This window comes from Pelophylax lessonae (assembly GCF_965119305.1).
Source record: "Pelophylax lessonae genome assembly, chromosome: 2".
NCBI classification, from domain to species: Eukaryota; Metazoa; Chordata; class Amphibia; order Anura; family Ranidae; genus Pelophylax; species Pelophylax lessonae.
The window spans coordinates 39,170,795-39,185,992 of record NC_138769.1 but is presented as its reverse complement, the minus strand read 5'-3'; the positions used below and the strand labels follow the sequence as shown (position 1 = coordinate 39,185,992).

Genomic DNA, 15,198 nt, shown 5'->3' with positions numbered 1-15,198 from the left:
TGGTCGAACCGAACTTTTCAAAAGTTCGATCATCCCTAATTATCAGGCTTGTGGTCAAGTGAGAGGCAACTTTTGTCACTGTTCCTGGGCAAGGAGGAGAAAAAGCTTCATTTATTGGGTTTGTAGGGAAAATAGTTTGCTTTATATATACTGTACTTACAGATTCACCTTTTATTCAAAAGGACAAATCATCTAACACTTTGTCTTTGAATGTGGAGGAAGAAGGCTGGATTTCCATGTCTGGTAGGGGAATTTATCATACTTTACATACACTCACCATTTGTACCTGGTAATACAATTGATTGGCTCCAGAGATTCACAGATGTAGGATGAGACACAAAACATGTCAGATTGTCTACATCAGACTTGTATGCAGGGCTGCTGTTAGAAATTACGGGGCCCCCTACAGCCTACCTGATAGGGCCCCCCCCCCCCCCAAAAAAAAATATCAAATTTCATTTCTGCTAAAATGCCATGGTCACAATGCGGTTTTGCAGCCATGACAGAAATCATACCCTTGCTAACTCTGCTTCCTGACACCTGTATTTTGTTATACTTTTTTAAAATTGCTGAATGGTAATTTTACATTGCGAAACCACGCTGCAACTGAGTCAGGTGTTTGGCTTGCAGTTGCAGATCAGCCCCTTTTAACTGAAAAGGGGGGTAAGGCTGGGTTCACAATGATGCGAATTGGACGTGGGTTTTTCTGCATCCAATTCGTATGTCAGGAGAGTGTGACTGGCTCTTAATGCACCCAGTTCACAAAGCTCTGGGGCGGCTGCAGAGCGGTTTGCAGAAGAGTCCTGTGCGTTTTCTGGTCTGTTTCAGGTCTGAATTGAGCCAAGAATTTGGGCCTGATTCATTCCTGAAATGGAGAACAGGAACGCACTAGATCCCCTATTGTGAGCCGCTCCACACAACAGTGTGAACCCAGTGTGATAGGTGGTGCTACATGTCCAACTCTGCAGCAGCTGTGTAGTAAAACATTTCAGCCACAGCATGTGTACAGCCCTATGTGACTGCATTGTTAGGATTCGGATACACAGCCAGGGGTGGCAGTAAATCCATGGCTCAGCCACCCATGTAAAAGAGTCCTTAGGCTGCATTAACACTCTGCATTTCCTGAACATGTGTATGGGAAACGCATGTTTTCTCACGCATTTTAAAAATGTAATGCAAAATCACATAGTGATTGTGGTGCCATTCATTTTTAATCATGTGGTAAACTTGCAAAGCCACACACCTGAAAATGTTCTAGACCTTCTATGGTGTGTTTGTCAAAAGGTAGGGCAGCCCATTCAAGTGAATGGGCTTCCCTATGTGTAAAAAACAAGCTTAAAAAAAAAAAAAATAATTATATATATATGAGCGGTAACATGCATTCCTGCTCTGCTTAGTGTGAATGGGATCTCAGGGGTGTCTTATAGAAATGGCCTGGTGGAGATGTGCATCAGCAGGAATTCTGAACTTTTTTCATCTTCACCCCCTCCCCCCCCACTCACCCCGTTTTCAGCAGATACATACAACATTCAAGCCCTTCAGCCACTGCAGGTTACAGTGCACAAAGTGCATGGTGAGGTCAGGAGAGCAGAGCTCGGGATTCAGGAAGGAGGAGGGGCAGGTAAAAGACTTCTTCCTCGCTGCAAGAGTACATTACCGATCACAGGGGGAGGGGAAGTTGCAGGACCCAGCACCAGCAGTGTAACAATTGCAAGGCAAATGCAGAGAGAGAGAGAGAGATAGTCTAGCTGTCCCCACTGCTCCAAAATCGGGATGCAGCCCGAGAACAAAGCCAGCATAGAACAGCTGGTTAAATAAAGTGACTGGAGAACAGAGGGAGAAAGCTAGCAGCAGTGCCAGGGGTTTCACAGGAGTCACAAGACAGTACAGCAGCTCTCCTCTCCTGCAGGTGCCCGGGCCCCATTTTGGACTGATGAGGCTCGGGCCCCCTACAGGAGGGCTGGCTGTACTGCCTTATCAGCGGCCCTGCTTGTATGTGCTGATCACTGTCCAGGTATCATTCAAATCTTTCATTTTTGTAGTGTTTATATCATCTGAGTGGGGGATCCAGGAGATCTCTGCAGCCGGGAATCCACCAATGGCTCTACACTCCAGAGATCCATCACTCTTTATATCCAGAGACACAGAGGGCTGAGCTACATGAAAACACAAAACACATTAATAAATGTTTATTGACTACATTAATATTGCTGTTAACATTGATGTATATACAGAAAAGTTCAGCACAAATAATCAACTGGGCCCTCTTAGGCCCTGTTCACACCTCGGCATATTTCAGCCCGTAGAACGCTCATCTCTGAAGTCTCAAAACCCCCAACAAACAAAATTCCATTCATTTCAATGGCCCCTGTTCACATGTGAGTGTTTTGTCACCTGAAGCAAAATGCCCCATGCTCAAAAAAGTACATGAGCTTCTTTTTTGGCAGATTACAAGCGTTTTTGTTAGATGTCAACGCCTGCCTCTAAACACCTGTAAAAAACGCCTGAAAAAAAGCAAGAAAAAAACGCCTGAAAAAATCCCCCCAAAAAACACCTGGAAAAAAGTAAAAAAAATAAAAAAAACCCCCAGAAAAAAGCCCAAAAAGACGCCTGAAAACGATACGCTCTGGTGGAAATGGAGCCTTACTGCTACCATAACCCCTTGCTGCACTCCCATCACTGGGACCCCCCTGCCTACCCATAATAAAAATAAAAAATGACCCAGCATGCTATAAAATAAGTGTAAATTGTCTTATGTGGCCCCTTTCACACAGGCGGACCGTTCAGATCCACCTGTCCGTTTTTTTGGCGGATCTGAACGGTCCCCCCATGCATGTCTATGGGGCATCGGATGTCAGAGGAGATATGTCCGCTGACATCCGATCCGATCCCTCAAATGTGGATGAATGGAAACCCTATTTTCCATCCAACCAGCGGATGGGATCGGATGAGAACGGACCGACGGTCCATTCCCATTTGATTCCCCCATAGAGATGCATGGGGACCTGACAGCTGTGTCTCCGCACAGTGCGGAGAACAGCTGTCATCCTCCTGCTCAGTGGGGGATCGGCGGATCGATCCCCCGCTGAGATAAACAGAGTCCGTCTGACGGACAGACTGTGTGAAAGGGGCCTTACTGTGTTTCAACAAAATTTCCCAATGCCCACCTTTTATACAAATGTGATGGTAACTCACCAAATGCTCACACTTATTATTGAAATAAAAAAACTACAGTGCATTTAGTGTTAAACATCAAACATTTCCAGGATGATATCCCAGTCCATACATAGATAGACCAGTACAACTCCAGCGCTCATAAGGAAATTGGTAATCAATGATATATAACAAGCTTCATCCAAGTGTTTTACCCATCTGTACTTATGCTCTAACCTCTCTTGTTGACTGATAAAGATTCATAGGTGAAAGATGCGGCTTCCCTTTTAGGGGGGTATAGCCTTGCTCTCCGTTTTTCCACCTTTTGGACTCCTCTTTTCCTTCAATTTCACTTTCCACCTTATATAACAAATGGCAAATCTTTCTCTTTAAGTGGAAAATAGCTCCAACATCCACCTTATGGCGATATCTACTGACGTAACGCGTAAGGGCGGGGAAAGTGAAATCATCATGCAATTTCAGGAAGTGGACAGGTACCAGGCTGGGCAGTGCTGTCCAGAGAGTATAGATCTCTTAAAGGGAAACTCCAGTCAAAAATGAAAAATGTCCTATTATTAGTATGTTAAATATCTTTATCTTTGATATTATTCATTTTCTGGCTAGCTGCTTGTGTAACTTAGAAAGTCTTATCTAAGCTGGACAAACAGCTTCTTCCTGTTCTTCACCGCTATTTCCTGTTATCTGAATTTGCTAAGCTATCTTTCACTTCCTGATGAGGTTGTCGGTCTTTCTTAGACAGGCATGCCTAGACCTGCCTAGACCTACCTAGACCTGCCCAGCCCCACCCCCACCCCCATCCCTCCTATCCTTCACAGAACATGATCTCCCCCTGGCTTCATAGCCTTGTTTAGGCCAGCAGCTTCTCCTGAGAGAGAGAAGGAGGGGGGGGGGGGCACGTGACCGGCACAATATATGAAAGAAATAAGGTACAAAGGAACATTTTTGAAAGTTTAGAAGGATACAGATCATATTCTATTTCTCATTACATGTGAGTAATGCGTTTTAGGCTCCGTTTCCACTAGTGCAACTTGTAATGCGACTTTGGACACAAAGTCGCTTGACAAGTCACAGTCCATTGATTTCAATGGCACCCGTTCCCATCTATGCAACTTTGAAAATTAGCGACTTTGAAAAGATGCCTGCACTACTTTGATGCGACTTTGTTTCAGAGAGTGTAAAGTTGTATCAAGGCTGCACTCAAAGTCGCACTCTAAATTGCACAACATAAGAGTCGCACCAGTGGAAATGTAGCCACTAGGCTAGAGTGCAACTTTGGAGTGCAACTTTGATTCAACTTTGAGTGCAGCTTTGATCCAACTTTACACTCTCTGGATCAAAGTTGCATCAAAAGTTGCATCAAAGTAGTGCAGGTACCTTTTCAAGGTCGCTGATTTTTAACCACTTTAGCTCGGAATGACCAGGCCACTTTTTTCAACTTTGCACTGTGCGACTTTAACTGACAATTGTCATGCAATGCTGTACCCAAACAAAATTATGTCCTTTTTTCCCACAAAAAGAGCTTTCTTTTGGTGGTATTTGATCACCTCTGCGCTTTTTATTTTTTGCGATATTAAAAAAAAAGAGCAAAAATTTTACGAAAAATTGTCATTTTCTACTTTGACGGTTAAAAAATATCCAATATATTAAATTTTTGTCATATATTTAGGCCAAAATGTATTTAGCTACTTGTCTTTGGCAAAAAAATTCTCAATGAGTGTATTTTTATCCACTTTAAGACCGGAAGATTTTACCCCCTTTCTGACAAGGCCCCATTTTGCGACTCGCCACTGCATTACTTTAACGGACAATTGCGCGGTTGTGTGACGCTGTACCCAAATAAAATTCATGTCCTTTTATTCCCCACAAATAGAGCTTTCTTTTGGTGGTATTTGATCACCTGTGCAATTTTTATTTTAAAAAAAAAGCAACAATTTTGAAAAAAAAAAAACAATATTTTTCACATTCTGATATACTGTATAACATTCCCAAAAAAAAATTAAAAATCTAATTTTTTTAACATTTTAGGCCAGTTTGTTTTTTGCTACATATTTTTGTTAAACAAAAATCACAATAAGTGTATTTTGATTGGTTTGTGCGAAAGTTATCGCATTTACTAACTATGGGAAAGATTTATGTCACTTTTATTGTTTTTTTTTTTTTACTAGTAATGGCGGCGATCTGCAAATTTTTTAGCGGGACTGCGACATTGCGGCGGACAGATCGGACACCTGACTGACATTTTTGAGACTTTTGGGGGGACCAGTGACATTACTACAGTAACCAGTGCTAAAAATATGCACTGTTACTGTAATAATGGCACTGGCAGGGAAGGGGTTAACACTGTTGGTGATCAAGGGGTTAACTGTATGCCTCATGCTTATTGACTTGTGGTGGGAGGGGGTTCTATGACACAGAGATCGCAGGTTCTAACTATGCTAAATCCTGTGATCTCTCCCTGTCTGTCACAGAGAAGATCCGCCTGCTTTGTTTACACATGCGGGCGGATTTCCTCACTCTTTCCCCGATGATCAGGGAAGAGAGACGGTGATCACCGCCTCTCCTCCTCCGGCCCGACTCCCGCTGTGTCTAAACACATCGAGAGCGAGCCTCTGGCGGTGCGCGTGCGCCGCCGAGACAGCTAGGAGTCCAGGGGCGTAGGTCTACGTCGCTGGACCCAGGGGAGCCGCTGTGCCACAGTAGCAGCACAGTGAGCGGTCCTAAAGTAGTTAAACTGGCATAGATGGGAATGGGTGCCATTGAAATCAATGAGCTGTGACTTGGACACACAAAGTTGCATGACAAGTCACACTAGTGGAAAAGGAGCTTTAGTTCTACGTTTCCACTATTGTGATTTAGAGTGCGACTTTGATCCAACTTTACACTCTCTGGATCAGTAGCATCAAAATTTGCATCAAAGTAGTGCAGGTACCTTTTCAAAGTCGATGATTTTCAAAGTGGCATAGATGGGAACAGGTGGCATTGAAATCAATGGGCTGTGACTTGCCATGTGACTTTGTGTGTCCAAAGTTGCATGACAAGTCGCACCGGTGGAAACGTAGACTTAATGCGGGCACCTGTACTATGATCATTGTAGACTGTGAGTTTAGACCCCAGAGCACTTCCAGCTACACTGACAATTCCCCCCCCCCCCCCCCACTCCATGTCTCCAGCTTCCTTCTCCTATGGTAGTAATCATTCAAAGCCCAGCACAGCTATACTGTATATGGTTTTCCAATAATAAGGGTGAGCATGGCACATGTCAATATGTATATTATATTGATATTATATGGATATTAGGAAGGTTTGTTAAAACACAGTAATAGGACAATTTACACTTTCTTTCCAGCACGCTGGGTCATTTTTTTTTCATTTAATTGTTTATTTATATTGGTGTATGTTTACTTTATTCAGTGAGATTCGCTCCCGGCATTGCCTCAGTCGTGGAAGTTACATGCTCCTCCATATCCAGAAGCATTGGGTATTGTCGCTGGCTGTAGTAAAGGAAAGAGCAGCGAGGGAGTACCAGTGATTATTAGGGAGTCGGGGCCATGGACAAGAAGACATTAGTGTTCACTGTTCAGGCTGTTCACTTTTCAAGGGAATTTTCTCTTAGCTTAGTGAATGTGGTGACAATTCACTTTGTAAAGAATACCCAATCACATTCAAGGAACATAAAAAGTATGTATATATATACACAATTTTTTTTTACTTGCACTGATTAAATGATAGAAGTCAGCAGAGTTTCACCTCATTCATTCAGATAAGGGCACACTCCAATGCAAAATAAAAATTCCCTTGGGAATGAACAGCTTATTTGCCTTTGGTAAGTCAACCCTACTGTCTTTATTTGCTTTATCCTGTACATTTTGTTACAGGTGATGTAATGTAATGTTCTAATTGTGTATTGTTCCTTGAATATTTGAAGAAGCAACCATTTTTTTTATATTGAAAAAGAAAAATAAATAAGTCACAACACACCTAATACTTGTAGAATAGTTGTATTGATGAAGGTTCCTTCAGTATGTGACAATTCACAGGTATAATTTCCTCCGTCAGATATCTGGGTGTTGTGGATGGTCAGTGTTATATTGGTAAATGTCATTCTTGTGCTGCAGTTGTTGTATATCTGGGGTCCTTTTATTAATACACCATATGAGAATAAACATGAAGAATTATTAATGTGATGAATCTTCCATATTACTCCCGTTATTAGATCTCCAGGGTCTCCTCCACATTGTAGAAGTGTAGAATTCCCTTTTCTCCCCACCACAACTGTAACATCTGCAATCAGAAAATATGATTCCAATCATTGTGTGTTGAATTAAGCAATCATGTGTAATTACATGTTCTATATTCTGAGATGTAGATATTGGTATATACTTATACATAGGAAGTATCACAATGAAGATCTATAAATCGGCATGTTCCTTTCTAGGAGCATTTACCAGTATATCTGTAAAATTCGGGACCTTATAACATTTATTAAAAATATTCCATTTTATTAATATAACTACGCTACAGGAAAAAAAAAGTATTTTAGAAAACACAAATCACTGTGAAGACAAAAAGGAAACAGAGCAATCAGGTAAAATAAGTATTGCTGTTTGTGTTTGGGTAAAAGTGAAATTCTCCCTGAATATCTTGTATTTGATTTAGCCCCCACACTCGGAGCGGCCGCCACGGACTTCGTAACATTGAAGTCTATGGCGGTCGCCTCCTGGTCGCCCCAAAGAAGCTCCGGACCCTTTTTCTGAGTCGGAGCGACTTGTGTCGCTCCTATCAGAACGGGTCCGCAGCTTCCCTATGGGAGGCGACCTGCGGCGACCTGTAAGGCGACCAGGTCGCCTCACAGGTCGCCCCAGTGTGAACGGGGGCTTAGGAATGCTTTATGCATTCCATTCCCCTGGGAGGGAGTGGATATCTGGGCCCCCCTTATCCTAAAGGGGGCTTCTAGATTCATACAAATCCCCCCTATAATTTTTGGGGGACCAAATGTGAGGAAGAGGCCCTTGTCTTATACTACTGGGACAAGGTGCCTTGCAAGGGGGGAGGCTTTGCCTCCTTTCCTTGCATAGTACCCCCAATGTTGAAAGGCACGTGGCCTGACATGGTACAGGGAAGGGGGCTGCATATATACAGTAATCCCCTGCTCCATCGCGGTTCAGTTTTTGTGGTCCCGGTAATTCGTTTTTTTTTGTAATGTTATTTTACTATATAAATCATTAAAAATGAAAGATTTTTGTGTTTTCCATAGCTCTTGCTCTGTCTCTTAGTATCTTTTATGTGTTTAAATGAGTTTCTATGCTTTTACACGTACAGTGACAGTAAAAACAAACATGCCTACAATGCATTTTAATAGGGTTTTTCTATTTCGCTGAATTTCACTTTTTGCGGCTGGGTCCGGAACGTAACCCCCGCAATGGAGGGGGGTTTACTGTACCCTCCTTTCATGGCCAATCCAGGCTGCCTTCCTGGATAAGGGTCTGGTTGGCATTTTTGTTTCATTTTTAACCAGTTGCTTTCAGCACTATCACACTTTAAATGACAATTGCATGGTCATGCAACGCTGTACTCATATGACATTTTTATAATTTTTTATTTTTAGATATATAGAGCTTTCTTTTGGTGGTATTTAATCACCAATGGTTTTTATTTTTTTTTCTGCTAAACAATGAAAAAAAAGACAGTTATAAAATTTTGCAAATAAGTAATTTTTCTCCTTCACTGATGTGCGCTGATGAGGCTGCATTGATGGGCACTGATGAGGCTGCACTGATATGCAGCACTGATGGGCACTGATAGGCAGCACTGATGGGCACTGATAGGAGACACTGATAGGCACTGATAGGTGGCACTGAAGGGGAGGCATTAATAGGGGCACCGATGGGCACTGATATGCACCACTGATGGGCACTGATATGCACCACTGATGGGCAGCACTGATAACCGGCAACTCTGTTTACATTGTGATCAGCAGTGATTGAACAGCTGATCATGTGGTAAAGGGCTGCTGTGATTGGCCCTTTATCACGATCTGTGATCGGCTGTGTCCGAAGTTCGTCAGAAGTGCACCCCAGAGGCGGCCGAGACCGACAGATTTACAAGTTTGATGTCTGGAGATCTTTCTATGCTGATTCCTATTTACTTGAACGTGAGGTACTACTTTTTATTAAAAATATTTTACAGGAAAATACTACACTATGGGGATTATTTTTATTATATATGACTAATGATGACCAGAGGAGAGGAGAGCACATAACCCATTAGGAGGAGTATTATTTGTAAATGCGCTGAGATCTGTAAGTTCTCTATGGGAGGCCAGAAGAGAAGAGATCATGAAGCAACACATTGAGAGGAATAAGTGCTATAGAGCGCTGTGAATCCCTTTGGGATTAATAAAGCATTCTGTATGATCTATATGTGAGGTGAGCTGCTAGAACACACAGTGTGGGTTGTGGATGGTGTATGGGAGCGTGACTACACAGCACAAGGAATTTATTTAACCACTTGCCGACCGCTAACGTTGACCCTACTGCGGCAAAGTGGTTTGTTATCGTCGTAGGTCTACGTCGCTGGACTCCCCCTCTTGTGGGCGCTGCGCGCGCGGCGCTGAAGGCTCACTCCCGCTGTATTCAGTCACAGCGGGAGTCAGGCCAGGGGAGGATCACCGCTGCTCTTCCCCGATCGTCGGGGATCAAGTGTGGAGATCTCCTATGTGACAGGCAGGGACAGATTGCAGGATTCAGCATAGCTGAACCTGCGATCAGTGTCTGTGTCACACAGTCCCCTCCCCCCACACACGTTAGTAAGCACCAGGCATACATTAACCCCTTGATCACCAATAAAAGTTAACCCCTTCCCTGCCAGTGTCATTTTTACAGTAACAGCGCATATTTTTAGCACTGATTACTGTAGTAATGTCACTGGTACCCCCAAAAGTGTCAAAAATGTCATTCAAGGGTCCGATCTGTCCGCCGCAATGTCACAGTCCCGCAAAAAAAATTGCAGATCGCCGCCCGCCATTACTAGTTAAAAAACTGTAATGCGGCCTCAGGTGGTCGACCTGAGGGCCTGAGAGTCAGAGAGAAGCTGAACCCAGAGGTCCTGCAGAACTGATTGGAAGAGAGACACTGGAAAGGATCTGATTCTGCCTACAGTGAGTACAGATCTGTGTCATGGGGCCTGTCCTGTGAGAGCCAGCACTTCTGCTAGAAGAGTCAGGGGACGTGTGTCAGTCAAGGGGATGCTAGAGAGTGTCCTGAAGATAATGTAGTTGCATCAAGTCTGCTGGTATAGAAAGCAAGAGGACTTAATTCTTCCATACAAGTGGCAGTATGGTCAAAGCAGTGTGTCTGCTTCCACAAATAATCTGGTGAGGCCAAGTGAGAGTTGTCCTTATCTACTATGAATAGTTGAAGTTGGAGTATTCCACTATTCCCTTCTCCCAACCAAGTTCCAAAAAAATTACAAAAAAAACGAATTACCTGGACTGTTTATTGAGTAACGAGCAACTGGGAGTAAGGATAGATGTGTGAAAAATCCCTTAGTGACCGTTTGCAGGTAATCAGAGGGGGACCCAAGAAGTTATCACACAGCAAGCCCTACGGGGACAGTGCTACAGAGGTTTGAACCTTCCCTACTCTAAAAACGAAGACTTTTGGCTCAAAAGACCTAAAAGGACCAGTTCACCTTTAAAAACCCTCCCCCCAGACTATTCATACCCTTACTACCTCTAGTGTTGGAGAACAGCCCTATTGAAATCCATGGGAAGTTACTGCACAGATGCTGGTAGTGCAGAAGATGATTTTGGGCAGAAGGCTGTAAACTCAGAGGAGGCCACCATCATCAGAAAGAGATAAGTAAGCACCTGAGCAGAGAGATTCTAGGTTAAGTTACATTAGGGACTGAGAGGATGTACATACATATATATATATATACACGTATATACTGTATATATATATATATATATATATATATATATATATATATATATATATAAGTAATTCTTGTGAATGAGCAGCCCAAACCAACTGTATACATTATATATATATATATATCTATATATATAATATATGTATACATAATATACAGTATGTATATATATATATATATATATATATATATATATATATATATACGTATATATATACATATAATAAATGTATACAGTTGGTTTTGGCTGCTCATTCCAAGAATTACATGCAAAATAATGGTACCGCTTTCAGCACCTAAAATCCAAAAGAATCATACCGCCAGGGAGGTTAAGGGGGCAGGTCAGACGGCTTGCACAGCTTTAAATTTTTCTAGCAAAAGTACAGAGAACAACATAGAGGAGGAGAAAGCCGGGAGGATGCCAGATGTGATCTCTTCTGCTCTTCTGCACACAGAAGTCAACAGTGGAAATCTATAATGATCGGACATTACAGGGCTGTGTGTAATTTAGCTGTGGCAAGGGCAAAGAGGGGGGCTTTTGGAGGGGCGGGGGGGGGGGGGGGGTTTATGCTTGGAGTGGGAATTTTGGAGGGGGATTTGTGCTAAGAGTGGCAGTTTTGGAGGAGGATTCGTGCTAGGAGGGGGAATTTTGGAGGGGGGTTGGTGCTAGGAGGGGGAATTTTGGAGGAGGATTTGTGCTAGAGGGGGGAATTATGAAGGGGACTTGTGCTAGGAGGGGGTATTTGTGCTGGGAGGGATTTAGAATGAGGAAAATTTGTGCTAGAAGTGGGGGATTTGTACTAGGAGGGGGTCATTTGTACTAGGAGAGGAGATTTGAGAGGGCAATTTGTGCTAGCAGGGGGGATTTGAGGGGATTTACAACCAACTGAGCACTTAAATCTGCCCTGCAAACTACATTTTAGGGCTTTTTCACAATGGGTGCAGTGTGGTAAGGCATGTGAAATTATGCATCTTCCTACACCACACAAAAATGCATTGCCTTTTGCAGTTGTGTGCAGGTACCATTTTTTCTTAATGGCACCGATCAATTGCATGTATATTTGCATCCACTAAAACGCATGGTACTGCAGTACCATCTTTTTGGTGGGGCTCATTTTAAAAATCATGCCAGTACCTTTTTGCATGTTTCACAAGCATAGAGCAGCCTAATTAAAAACGAAAGATGTGGGGACATGCAAATAAGCAATCGCGCTCAAATGCACCTCCTGGTGTGAACAAGCCCTCAGACTGGTGCAAGTCTAAAAGGTGCCTTGACTAAAAAAAGGTTAAAAATCACTGGTCTAGAGGACAGGTCAGAGGCAAGCCAGGGACAGGTCTGGTGCATCATCAGAGCTTGCTGCTTATACCTGGAGGAGGCAGCCAGCTGGAGAGGACCAAGATGGCAGCACGGGACCTGCTTTGTGGCCCCTGAATAGTGGATCGCAGTGGGACAATGTTGGATTTTCTGCATGGGTGAGTATGTGCTTTGAAGAAAACACATCAATACAGGTAAGTGGGGAAAAATCCATGGGGTGGTGGGGGGAGTTTAGTTCCACTTTAACCACTTGCCGCCGGGCAACGTACCCAACTTAAGTGGTCATAGCGGGATGATGCCCACAGCTGCAGGCATCATCCTGGTATTGTTTTTTAAAGCCAGCGGAGCTCGTTCTTGTAAAAACAATCCTAGTGGCTTGTAGCTGGCCATTTCACTAGCTGACCATAGAGCTGACCAGGGACTGGAACGGCCCCAATTATCTCTATGGTCTAAGAAACCGAAAGCAATGAGTATTTTGTCACATTCGGTTTCACTGGTTGTAAACAAACCATTAGTGGTTTGTAAAAAGCATCAGATCATACTGATCCTGATATGACACAAAGCTTTTGAGGGCAGAGGAGACATCTAGGGTCTAATACACCTCAGATGTCTCAGTAAAGAGGACCTGTCATTGCCTATTGCTATCACATGGGATGACAATAAAAGTGATAAAAAAATATGAAACTTACAGTGAAAAAAATAATAAAATAAAAAATAATAAAAAATTGTTTAAAGCGCCCCCATCCCCTTTGCTCGCATGCAGGAGCTAATGCATATGTCGGTCAGATCAAGAGCAATAATTTTATCTCCTCTGAAAGCCTTTACAAGTTACCATTTTTGATTTACATAGAGTCGCCTATGGATAGTAACTTTGGGTTCCTTGGCCAGGGACTTCCTATATACCAACTATGGTGGGCGTCCAACACAATGACCACGTGTCTGATATTGGGGTACGGTCAGCCCGACATGTTTCGAGCCACTTCTGCGCTTCTTCAGGAGCTCAGTACCATACAGACAATTTCTAAAAACGAATGAGAACCTGGAGTTCCAGTTTTTTCAAGGGTTTATTTTTACAGCTATTGATACTCCTTTCGTAAGTGTATTAATTCAATCGTAGGATCATAATTGTCTACCCAGAGTTCCAATAATATATATATTTTGAAGCTTGCAGCAATCCTCCTATGGAAGATGTAATCCCAAAGGATATACTTCCCAGCCGGGTAGAATGCCTTAATAGGCCTATATCCATTTCAAATGGGCCTCCCCTCCCGACGGATGGCTCTTCTATGGTATTCCCGTGGGGTGTACCTGAGCATACCAAGTTCCCGCCAGTGTCTTGAGGTCCGCCGAGAGGTCCAAAAGTGTCAGTTAGTGTTAGATTGTTAGCCACAATATCACAGTCCTGCTATAAGTCGCTGAACGCCGCCATTACTACTATTAAGAAATAAATAAATACAAATTCCAGTATATATCCCATAGTTTGTAGCTATAACTTTTGCACAAACCAATCAATATACGCTTATTGGGAATTTTCTTTACCAAAAATATGTAGCAGAATACAAATTGTCCTAAATTTATGAGAAAATTTGATTTTTTTTTTATTTTATTGGATGTGTTTTATAGCAGAAAGTAAAAAAATATTGTTATTTTTTTTTCTAAATTGTTGATCTTTTTCTGTTTATAGCACGAAATATAAAAAACCCAGTGGTGATCAAATACCACCAAAAGAAAGCTCTATTTATTGGAAAACAAGGACTTAAATTTCATACATCTACAGCGTTGCGTTGCATGACCACGCAATTGTCAAATAAATTAATGCAGTACCGTATTGCAAAAAATGACCTGGTCATGAAGGGGGTTACATTTTCCGAAGGTCAAGTGGATATATGGTGATATAATGTTTGCGGTTCTAAGTATTTTCTAGCCAAAAATAAATACAGTATGAGAGACGTATCAGAATAAGCCTGGTCGTCAAGTAACTTTTAGTTTGTTGCCTTTTTATGGACGTGCTCAATTTTAAAGCATGACATGTTTGGTATCTATTTACTTGGTATAACATCATCTTTTATATTTTACCAAACAATAGTGTAAAATATTGTGTTTTTGTGCATTAAAACTCAATAAAGTGTATTTTTAAATAAAATTTAGCTTTTGAAAAGCTGCTGCGCAAATACCATCTGACATAAGAAATTGCCACACCTACCATTTTATTCTCTAGCAGTGATGGCGAACCTTGGCACCCCAGATGTTTTGGAACTACATTTCCCATGATGTCCATGCACTCTGCAGTATAGATGAGCATCATGGGAAATGTAGTTCCAAAACATCTGGGGTGCCAAGGTTCGCCATCTCTAGGGCCTTTGCTTTAAAAATATGTATAATGATATAATGTTTAGAGTTCTAAGTATTTCCTGGTAAAAATAAAGCAATGATTTTTACATATAGGAGAGAAGTGTCAGAATAGGCCTCGTCTTCACCTGATTAAAATACTAGTCAGATTTAGACCCCGTTCACACTGGGGCGACCTGGTCGCCTGACAAGTCGCCGTGGGTCGCCTGCCATAGAGTAGCACAGGACCCGTTCTAATAGGAGTGACACAAGTCGCTCCGACTTAGAAAAAGGGTCCCGAGCTTCTTTGGGGCAACCTGGAGCGACCTGCATTGACTTCAATGATATGAAGTCCGTGCCGGCCGCTCCGAGATTTCACAGGTCGCCCCCTGGCAAGTCGGGTCGCGCCTGTGTGAACCGGCTCTTATTGAAACTAGTAGAATATGTTA

At 42.5% G+C, this 15,198-nt stretch overlaps 1 protein-coding gene across 1 annotated transcript in view; it reads right to left on the bottom strand.

Annotated features, from left to right (window-relative positions):
- The window catches only part of LOC309545724 (cell surface glycoprotein CD200 receptor 1-A-like), a 108,923-nt gene that overhangs the window by 27,101 nt on the left and 66,624 nt on the right, over positions 1–15,198 (bottom strand). The window contains exons 2-4 of the mRNA XM_082245059.1: positions 7,153–7,455; positions 1,986–2,156; positions 287–355 (exon numbers count right to left, since the gene is read on the bottom strand). Coding sequence (XP_082101185.1) covers positions 287–355; positions 1,986–2,156; positions 7,153–7,455 — 543 coding nt within the window. The remainder of the gene's footprint in view (positions 1–286; positions 356–1,985; positions 2,157–7,152; positions 7,456–15,198) is intronic.